This window comes from Haliotis cracherodii, unplaced genomic scaffold, assembly GCF_022045235.1.
Source record: "Haliotis cracherodii isolate W230 unplaced genomic scaffold, xgHalCrac1.p SCAF_6, whole genome shotgun sequence".
Classification (NCBI taxonomy): Eukaryota; Metazoa; Mollusca; class Gastropoda; order Lepetellida; family Haliotidae; genus Haliotis; species Haliotis cracherodii.
This window is the reverse complement of record NW_027266319.1, coordinates 49,013,375-49,024,575: the sequence shown is the minus strand read 5'-3', so window position 1 is coordinate 49,024,575 and position 11,201 is coordinate 49,013,375. Positions and strand designations below refer to the sequence as shown.

The following is an 11,201-nucleotide window of genomic DNA, read 5'->3' as shown; positions in this document are numbered from 1 at the left end:
TTTGGCACTCCCAGGGCTGTTCCAGTCATTCTTCCAACATTTAACTACCGAAAAGCTTCACTCATAATCACGGTAATTCCAAACATTTAACATGCTGCACAAATATATAAGAATTGAAATGTCTTACACCTTTACACTTTGCAAACTATTTCCATGTCCGATTGCAGGCAAGTACCTTCTATCCATGACATTCAGTGTTAACTGTATCTAACGACGAAATGCGCTTACACTACTTATCAACCACATTGCCTCTCAATGACAGCGTTCATTACAAACAGCTCGTTGGCATACACGCTAGCAGAAAGGTGTTTATTACGAGTGGTTAAGAATAATCTGAACGACTGAATGCATGCAGCGGTCAAAAGGGTTTTTGATTTTATGTATATTTTTGCATTCAGTCTCGTACTGCAGATGCGCGCAATCATTCTAAAACGACATAGCCTTCAGTTGTCTACGGCACGTTTTGAAGCGCTATCAGTAGAGTTCCTGTACGGATGTGGTGATCGATCTCGGAAGGAAACGAGCATGACGAAGTGTCCTTGATGCGAACTTGATAGTGTCATTTCCGTGCAAATACCATAAACCTTCAAAACGAGACTCATCCTTCTTCAATTTTCAGCCAACAGTTTTCTGCACCATCAAACAAACAAACATCAGAAAGTACATCGATTCCGTTATATAGACACAAGTGATGAGGGCCCAGTCTCTGCTGTCTTTATCGAAGCGTCCGTAGGACTCCAGGTGGAATAGGTTCCGTCAACCTGTGCATGTATGGGGAGACCTAATGGATTGGATAATCAGGTTTGCTGATTGCCTTGTCATCGGACACGACGGCGTGGATCGTTCATCGTAATAACAATCACTGCAATGTCTGATCCAGACTTTAATAAGTACACGCCGCCGTCATATTGTGTGAATATTGCGGACACCAGCGTTAAAGCAACCTATAAACCCTAACGACTATTAAAGATCAGACAGAGAATTTACGGTACCTGGATATGTGGAACGCAGTAACCAAGTTTCAAAGGCAGTGACGTGAAGCCACCCCCTAATGTTCACCGAATATTGCAACTCTATTAATCATAGCAGAATGGAAATGAACCAAATATTACTTATGCACTTTTATCAGGAAATGATCGTCATAATTATTCCGACTACAAGATGTAATGAGTAAATATAGTACTCTTGTCCTGCTATGTTCAATAATACTATCAAACAGTCACCAGCAGCATTTCTAGGGGGAAATGTTTTTAGTCAATGTGAAAGCAAACCTGATTTTCATTTAGGGAAATCAAAAGACAGAATAGATCACAGTCACACAGACACAAAACCACCTGCCTATCTCCTCTTGGTTAATCCAGGCCACAACAAATCTCCAGAAATGCTGGTCTCCAAATGAGAATTCAGGGTAGAATTAGTCCCCAGGATGGGCTTGTCTCCCTTAAAAGAGTCCAGGACAGGTTAAGCCCCTAGAATCCCACACTTGTGTTTCCAGGCAATCCCAGTTGTACTGGAAGCATGTGCAACAAAGTCAGTCTGATACCATCCTTTGTATCTCCACGGCTGGCAATTTGGTAAACCTGGACCCATCCTGTGGTTCTCACGATCTCATATTACCTGCCCTTCATTTTCATTAGCCAATTTGATTTGCTCCGCTGGTGAGTCTTATAAGAATGCGAGTTACAATACAGCTTCAATGTTGGGTAGTCTTCATTTCCACCTCATGTACCCATTCCCTTGAAAATCAAGGGCGGGTAATATGAGGTGGCAACCAGGGATTGGATCCATGGGTTAGTGTAGGTTTACCGAAATGCCAGCCCTGGAGATAAAGAGGATGGTCTGCTGGTACTTGTGGTACTTGTGGAGGTGTTGGGTTCATGTCATTCAACCCAGACTCAAAACTAACATACCCTGGCCATAGAATCAAGGAAGATGTCCTCAGTACCCTATAATTGTCTCCCCATGGGCTTCTAGCGCAAAATACATCCAATCACCCCAAATATCCCAAGTAACATGTGGATCAGGTTGTTACAATGTGTGTCTTCACAATACCCAGGGTATGAATCGTTGCTTATGCTATCAATCACTGGTTCAACACATACATTTGAAAACAAGCACCTTGTACTTCTTCAACCATCTTCCCAAAGCAAGGGTGTTAATGGACAAGAAAAGTCCAGTTTTCACCCTTGCAGAACAAGGTTTGAATTTCGGAGCTATATTTTGACTGGACTAAGGAGCTTATGTTAAGTCCAATCAAAATCGACATCCTGTTTGTAAACAACATGGCTACCTCAGAAAGCCATCTTCACCATGGTTCAATGTCAATATGAATGCATTCAAAACATAAGAAAGAAATCTGAAATGACAACAAACTCCCAAGTTTCACATATAAAATTTAATGAAACACATCACAATATTGATTTTTATGTCAAGCAATTTAATCATACTGGACATATAACTGAGATAAAAATATAATTAGACCATGTAAACACAGAATTAGTATACTTAACTACAATGTAAATGTCAACAGACAAAGTCAAGGAGGAATCACTGTGGAAATACCACAGGCTTACATGAACACATCTTTGATCCCTATCTTCAACATAGCATGAAGTAAGCATCAAGAAAATAAATAAGAACACTATAAGCAAAGGAAATTGAGATTAAGAATAGTAGAGTTGCTAGAAATTCTACAAATTTCCTCATAATTTCTTAAATACATAACTGTCTTAACAAGATTTTCACAATTTCCTGTTCTATATTAACCTTAACAATCCTACCTACCTATGTTATCAGCTATAACAGTTTGCGGTAGCAGTGATACTTTCTCGCTTGTATATGAATACGTCACCATGATAAAAATCTTGTGTAAATGTGTCTTGCCTATCATTACAAAATATTATTTTATGGAAACAGAATTCCATCTACACTGCTATAAGGAAAACAAAACTGATAAAAATACCTTTAAAATGTTCAAAACATTTCACCAATGTATCAAATCCTTGTTGGATTATCAAACTGTTTGGGGAAACCTTTTCACATTTATCATCTTATTTTTGATTGAATTACATAAATTTTCTGGGAGCAATTCTTTGAAAATTTAACAAAAAACATTGCAGTTAATATTCTCATTTCCAGTCACAGTGAATTATGAAAGAGACTTAATGAGACAATAAATGCATTTTGAGCAGTTATACTGCTAAAAATAGTTCCTTAGTTGACATTGTTGAATATGTTTTATTTACATATGAAAATATGAGTCAAATACTTGAAACAGTTCTGATATGAGAATAATGAAACTGTGAATGATCCTATGCAAGCACTTTTGAAATGGAAATCTTCATCGGACAAATCGCTGGTCCTCCTCTTCGTTCTTGTAGGGATCGGGGTACTCTGTCAGGTCAAGGGTCAGCACATTGCTGATAACACAGTCGCCTTGCTGGAAAACAAATCAAGGTAACATTTACAATCTGTGACAAAATTTTCGGAATCAATTGGCCCAATCTATTAAGTCTTCGATAATTTTCAGTAGATTTCAGAGTTCATATGAACTAGTAATACCGTAGCTTACTTGCCTGAACAAAATTTTACTTGGATGAGTTGCAAAAGTCACAGACTGCATTAAGCATGACAACCATCTAATTGAAGGGGCCAAATACAATGGTAATATGGATGTACAGTGACTGCAGAGAGGGCAACTAGATCAGCCTATTGTACAGTGACTGCAGAGAGGGCAACTAGATCAGCCTATTGTACAGTGACTGCAGAGAGGGCAACTAGATCAGCCTATTGTACAGTGACTGCAGAGATGGCAACTAGATCAGCCTATTGTATAGTGACTGCAGAGATGGCAACTAGATCAGCCTATTGTACAGTGACTGCAGAGAGGGCAACTAGATCAGCCTATATCAGCCTATTGTATAGTGACTGCAGAGAGGGCAACTAGATCAGCCTATTGTACGGTGACTGCAGAGAGGGCAACTAGATCAGCTTATTGTACAATGACTGCAGAGAGGGCAACTAGATCAGCCTATGGTACAGTGACTGCAGAGAGGGCAACTAGATCAGCCTATTGTACAGTGACTGCAGAGAGGGCAACTAGATCAGCCTATTGTACAGTGACTGCAGAGAGGGCAACTAGATCAGCCTATTGTACAGTGACTGCAGAGAGGGCAACTAGATCAGCCTATGGTACAGTGACTGCAGAGAGGGCAACTAGATCAGCCTATTGTTCAGTGACTGCAGAGAGGGCAACTAGATCAGCCTATGGTACAGTGACTGCAGAGAGGGCAACTAGATCAGCCTATTGTACAGTGACTGCAGAGAGGGCAACTAGATCAGCCTATTGTACAGTGACTGCAGAGAGGGAAACTAGATCAGCCTATGGTACAGTGACTGCAGAGAAGGCAACTAGATCAGCCTATTGTTCAGTGACTGCAGAGAGGGCAACTAGATCAGCCTATTGTACAGTGACTGCAGAGGGGGAAACTAGATCAGCCTGTGATATAGTGACTGCAGAGAAGGCAACTAGATCAGCCTATTGTACAGTGACTACAGAGAGGGCAACTAGATCGGCTTAAGGTTCAGTGACTGCAGAGAGGGCAACTAGATCAGCAGAGAGAGCTATTAGATCGGCTTAGTTTTGAGTGTTTTTGATGATTAGCTAACTTACTACTGGGTATATGCCAATGAGGGCATCTAGATCGGCTTAGTTTTGAGTGTTTTTGATGATCAGCTAACTTACTACTGGGTATATGCCAATGAGGGCATCAGCTCGGTTGTAGAACTCCTCCTTCAGGGAGATGACGATGCACTGGAAGTGGGTCTCTGACTGCTCCTGGATGTATGCCGCAACCTGGGAACAGTCAGGTGAAAACACTGGGAACACAGTCAGGTGAAAACACTGGGAACAGTCAGGTGAAAACACTGGGAACACAGTCAGGTGAAAACACTGGGAACAGTCCGGTGAAAACACTGGGAACACAGTCAAGTGAAAACACTGGGAACAGTCCGGTGAAAACACTGGGAACAGTCAAGTGAAAACACTGGGAACACAGTCAGGTGAAAACACTGGGGACACAGTCAGTTGAAAACACTGGGAACACAGTCAGGTGAAAACACTGGGAACAGTCAAGTGAAAACACTGGGATCAGTCAGGTGAAAACACTGGGGACACAGTCAGTTGAAAACACTGGGAACACAGTCAGGTGAAAACACTGGGATCAGTCAAGTGAAAACACTGGGAACAGTCAGGTGAAAACACTGGGAACACAGTCAAGTGAAAACACTGGGAACAGTCAAGTGAAAACACTGGGAACAGTCAAGTGAAAACACTGGGAACACAGTCAGGTGAAAACACTGGGAACAGTCAGGTGAAAACACTGGGAACAGTCAAGTGAAAACACTGGGAACACAGTCAGGTGAAAACACTGGGAACACAGTCAGGTGAAAACACTGGGAACAGTCAGGTGAAAACACTGGGAACAGTCAAGTGAAAACACTGGGAACAGTCAAGTGAAAACACTGGGAACACAGTCAGGTGAAAAGACTGGGAACAGTCAAGTGAAAACACTGGGAACAGTCAAGTGAAAACACTGGGAACACAGTCAGGTGAAAAGACTGGGAACAGTCAGGTGAAAACACTGGGAACAGTCAGGTGAAAACACTGGGAACAGTCAAGTGAAAACACTGGGAACACAGTCAGGTGAAAACACTGGGAACAGTCAAGTGAAAACACTGGGAACAGTCAAGTGAAAACACTGGGAACAGTCAGGTGAAAACACTGGGAACAGTCTGGTGAAAACACTGGGAACACAGTCAGGTGAAAACACTGGGAACAGTCAAGTGAAAACACTGGGAACAGTCAGGTGAAAACACTGGGAACAGTCAGGTGAAAACACTGGGAACAGTCAAGTGAAAACACTGGGAACAGTCAAGTGAAACACTGGGAACAAAGTCAAGTGGAAACACTGGGAACAGTCAGGTGAAAACAATGGGAACAGTCAAGTGAAAACACTGGGAACAGTCAAGTGAAAACACTGGGAACAGTCAGGTGAAAACACTGGGAACAGTCAGGTGAAAACACTGGGAACAGTCAAGTGAAAACACTGGGAACAGTCAAGTGAAACACTGGGAACAAAGTCAAGTGGAAACACTGGTAACAGTCAGGTGAAAACACTGGGAACAGTCAAGTGAAACACTGGGAACAAAGTCAAGTGGAAACACTGGGAACAAAGTCAAGTGGAAACACTGGGAACAGTCAGGTGAAAACACTGGGAACAGTCAAGTGAAACACTGGGAACAAAGTCAAGTGGAAACACTGGGAACAAAGTCAAGTGGAAACACTGGGAACAAAGGGATTTCTTAATACAGATAGGAGAAGGTGTTAGTAGGCCTTTTGGCAAGCAAGACATTTAAACATTGCAATACATTTTATTAACACCTATTATCAATGTCATTATATGATTGAGAATTTGACTCCGATTTAAAGAGCATCAAATTCATGTGTACACAATGCGCCTGACCCTGGTATTCTGGTATTACTGACTAAAGTATTTCCTATTGTGTACCTTGCCAATGTTGGTGTTGTCTAAGGCAGCATCAATCTCATCCAGCACAAAGAAAGGGGCGGGCTGGAAGCTGCAAAAAGAATATTTGTTTGATTGAATACTTGTACAAGTACATGTAAACTGACATGGTTTTCAGTCAATTGTGAAAACTGTTAAACATGTTAAATGTTCCTTTATTCAAATGAAATACCACAGACATTTCTTTTGAGTTTGTTTTCAGTATATTTATTGGTATTCAACGTTCCAAGGACTTCTACAGTCTGTTTTGATACATACTGTACCTTATGTTAACTTATTCATACAGAGAAGTGTGGATTAACTGAAAATATCATTAATGTGTTGTTAACAAATAGAGTGAGTTGGTGTTAACGCCGCTTTGAACAGTATTTCAGTTAAATCACGGTGTATCAGTTTCCTGTTGGAGGAAAGCCCAAAGTGGCCCAGGTCTCAGACTTTTACCACTTTGGTGAAACCCACGAGCACAGGTATGGTGTTGACAAACATAGGAACTTAATTGAGGCGAACTTGGATTTGAACCCACAATCATAGGTTTCTCGCCTGCCCAAGGGACAAACAGTGAATTGGGGCACAGGGCTACTCGTGCCCCTGTTTACAAAGAAGGTAATCTACCAGTAAAACACTCATTATATAATATTTTTATTCATAGAACACAGGATTTGAAGACTCTCTTCATAGAAGCTTACCTATGAATTGCAAAGAGCAGAGCAAGCGCCGCAACAGTCTTCTCTCCACCAGACAGGTTGTCCATGGGTCGGAAACGCTTGCCTGGAGCAACACAGTTGTAGTTTATGCCATCAAGGTAGGGCTCCTCTGGGTTCTCTGGACCAAGGAAAGCCTGGGCACTCTGATTCCGGGCTAGAGACTGGACACGGACAAGTCACACTCGTTTATGCACATCATGAAGCAATGTCATAAAGTAGACACATTAAGAATCTGGTGGACAGACTTGGATAAATATTCACACTAAGCCATGTTGAAAGGCTGAATCTATTTGGATTCAATTTAAAACTTTCATTAAAATAGTCTGTGCTAAAAACCTGACTGCCCAAATAAGACTGTAAGCATCATTTTCAATGGAGTTTAGTGTTATCATATAGACTGTTATAATATTACCTGAGCTTACTGGATGAAACAGAATTTTACTAGACTTGGGCTTCAGACTAGTGGCTTATTCAATCTGATCATGTAATGGTGTCATATACCAACACTGACACTTAATCATGTTTTGTAAGACAGTGCTATGTCTGAATTTACAGATACTTCTACAATGACACACAAGACATCATGCCAACGTAGGATAGATATCAAGCAAGGGCACGATTTAGCTGCATAAAACATGCACAAGTGCAACCTGTTATTGAATAACTTTAATCTAATGTTCATGTCTACATCACTAATCCCTGTGTAACGTGTACTTTGTCATGCTTTCTTGGGCTTGATGTCATCCAACTGAAGGTACTTCAAGGTTATGAGCACATGTTCCTATTACATTTTACAGCAATGCGTCATGAAATATGTGACACTGGCAGCAGAGTGCCTATGTTTCAACTTTTATAAATATATGGGAGCAGGTGCAACCTGTTTTTGTTTGGTGCAACTAGGTTTTCATGTCAACATGCACGGACATGTAAAACAGAATATATTGTTAAAAATAAGTAAGTATTTGTCCTACTGTGTGTATTTACTGTTTGTCTATACATGCTGCAAACTAATAACATCTAACAATGACAGGTATCTCCTTACCTTGTAGATTTCATCTATTCTTGTTGCCACATGATCAAAACATGTCATGAATCTGTCGTATCGCTCTTTACGAATTTTTTCAAATACTTGTTTTGCTTTCTTTGCACGTTTTCTTGCATTTTCAAATTCTTCTGATGTTAAAACTAATCTTTCCTTGACACCGTCTAACCTGAAACACAAGGGGAAATAGATTTAGAGTAAAACTTACCAATCGCTGAAAATGGAGACATTAGTAAAATCTAAATATTTTTTACATTTGTATACTTATCCTGCATTACTCCGTATTGCATTTACTGCTGTCTTTGACAGAGTGACGAACTGTGTGAGATCCAGCTGCTGAAGAAAGTTGTCCCAACCAGCTCAGGAGGCAGCGCCCTCTCACAGTCGGCACGTGACCCGGAAGTCATGACGTCACACAAAAACACATAACTGCTTTAAACATAACATCTGAAACTTCGTGGGGAGGTAGCTAGCGAAAGGGAGGGCACTTAGACTTCGTAATGCAGGATAAGTATACAAATGTAAAAAATATTTAGATTTTACTAAATTTTTTAACTTATCCTGCATTACTCCGTATTGCATCTTTATCAGACGGCATGGCCGGTGGGCATACCTGCAGATGTGAACCATATTAAACCCTCGTCAAGGTCCGATGAATCCGCACCGCATACAAGTGATGACCGGAACATCTACGACCATTCCTGTCTTCAGGAAACAAGAGTCGATGCAAAAACGAAACGCCCGAATAGGTAACCGAAATACAATGAGGCGTGTAGCCAAAATATATAACTTACCGAAGAGCGAAAGCGAAACGCAGTAGAGCCCTCTAATCTGAGGCGATTAACACCAGAGAGTTCGACGGGCCCCGCTCGGGGAATCGAAGAATCAGCGGCGTCGGCGGCAAAATCTACGACCAATCCCAAGAGCGAATGCGAAACGCAGGAGAGCCCTCTAGGCTGGAGGCAAGGAACACCGGTGAGGTCGACGGGCACCGCTCAGGTATCAGAGAAGCAGCGGCGTTGGCGTCGGAGATAGATGACCTGTTGGGCTACAACCAGGGACCAAAACTGTGAACGCCGGCGACAACTTTCAAGGCTACATCACGGAAGTAGTGGTTGGTGAAGGCGGTGTCCGATCGCCACGAACAGGCTTCCCTGAACGACTGGATGGAACAGTATACCGTGAAGAACCAGTGTAAATACGATCGCCCTGATCTCATTTTATTTCAGGTGATAGCCTTTGGGGGGAGGGTCCAATCCGGCGGCTCATAAGCTTTAAGGATGACCGTCCGGAGCCACAGGGAAAAGTATTCCGGCTGACCAACGACTGCGACGAAGGGGAGACCGGCAGAAAAAGGTGTTTCCTAGACTTGCGGCAGTCTTTAGATCGTAGAATAACCTTCAGTGCCCTTACTGGGCATAATGACGCTCATCCTCATCCTCGGCACCCACACTGGACGAGGGGGGAGGGGACAAGGAATGATCTATCAGGCTGTCCTGGGAGTTGAGTCTTTACGCTGACGTCCCAGTACGGTCCATGATGAACGGCGCCCTGGGTACCGCATTCGAACCGGGCACGGGAGACGTCGAGGGCGTGCTGTACATGGACTCGAGCGGCAGTAGTCAAAACCAGTAGAAACACCCGTCTTCTACTTAAGGTCGTAGAAGGAAGACGAGGGGAGTGGTTCGAAGGGCGTTGAAGACCACATTCAGATCCAACGCAGGCGGTCCGAACTTGGCCTTCAGGTCTTCAAGACTGAAGAGCGCAGCCAGGCCCGTAGGTGGGGAATTTTCGTCTTTCTCCGATCGTCCGGGATGGCCAGAACGGAGTAGATGGCGACCAGGTGTGTGGGGGTGGTAAGCCCTTCAACCGACGGGTGCTACGCAAGTACAGAAGGAACTGATCCAGGATCTGCGGTGACGCTGTCATCGGATCCTGGTGTTTGTCAGAACAAAATGCCTGGAACAAGCATCATTTATCAGCATACAGTCCCCCTGTAGATGGACGGTGGGCTGAAGCAATAGCCTTGGTCGCTCTAGCCGAATAGCCCTTGGCTTTCTGCAGGTGTGTCAGGCATGCAGACGATAACATGCGGGTATGAGGGTGTGGCAACAGACCGTGTGGATGGAGCAGAAGGTTGGACCACACCGGAAGTTCCAGGGGTTGTCTCTGGGTAGGTTTCGGAGGTCGATAACCCAACTTCTGGCTGACCAATAAGGCGAGACCAAAGTCAATGGCAGGGGTCGAGTGGCCTGGATCTCTGAAGAACCATGGGAGGGAGAACCGGAGTCAGAAAAGCGTACACGAGTAATCCTTCTCAGGAACAATGGAAGGCTTCGACTGCCACAGCGGTCGTATCCGGCACAGGTGGAATGGAAGACGACAGCTGGCCACATTCAGATATGAGGCAAACAGATCTAGGGTTGGGGTGTCGACCGTTTGACATATTCTGGCCCGAGGCGCCGGAGAGCGTGAGGCGTCGGAGAGCTTGAGGCGCCTGGAACGCCGAAGATGGTGATTCTCGGGGACGCCGGTCGAGTTTGTAGCGCCGGGAGAGGGGCGAGTACTCTGGGTCCGCAAACACCACACTACGGTGACGTCGTCAGTGGACACGATCAACAGGGCGTGACCGAGAAAGCACTGTCAGCAAGCGACGTCCTGGATAAGCCTTTATCTTGAGGCTGTTGCTGTGCCAATGGTGTTGATCTCTGGATCACAGGTGGTCACAATGTGGGCTTGTGTGGGCCACTAGCCACTGACAAGGTGGCAGGGGAGGTAGTCAGCAACAGGGGTCTGCGATTGCGTACCGTCAGTACGATTTGGAAAAAGGTGTGATCGCCTGCGAGCCAACCTCAAGTAGACGAAGTA

At 43.7% G+C, this 11,201-nt stretch overlaps 1 protein-coding gene across 1 annotated transcript in view; it reads right to left on the bottom strand.

Annotated features, from left to right (window-relative positions):
* Positions 1-2,380: 2,380 nt before the first annotated feature.
* The window catches only part of LOC139444908 (structural maintenance of chromosomes protein 1A-like), a 37,698-nt gene continuing 28,877 nt past the window's right edge, over positions 2,381-11,201 (bottom strand). Inside the window, exons 24-28 of the mRNA XM_071225913.1 lie at positions 8,334-8,502; positions 7,274-7,452; positions 6,570-6,639; positions 4,745-4,855; positions 2,381-3,439 (exon numbers count right to left, since the gene is read on the bottom strand). Coding sequence (XP_071082014.1) covers positions 3,341-3,439; positions 4,745-4,855; positions 6,570-6,639; positions 7,274-7,452; positions 8,334-8,502 — 628 coding nt within the window. The 3' untranslated portion in view covers positions 2,381-3,340. The remainder of the gene's footprint in view (positions 3,440-4,744; positions 4,856-6,569; positions 6,640-7,273; positions 7,453-8,333; positions 8,503-11,201) is intronic.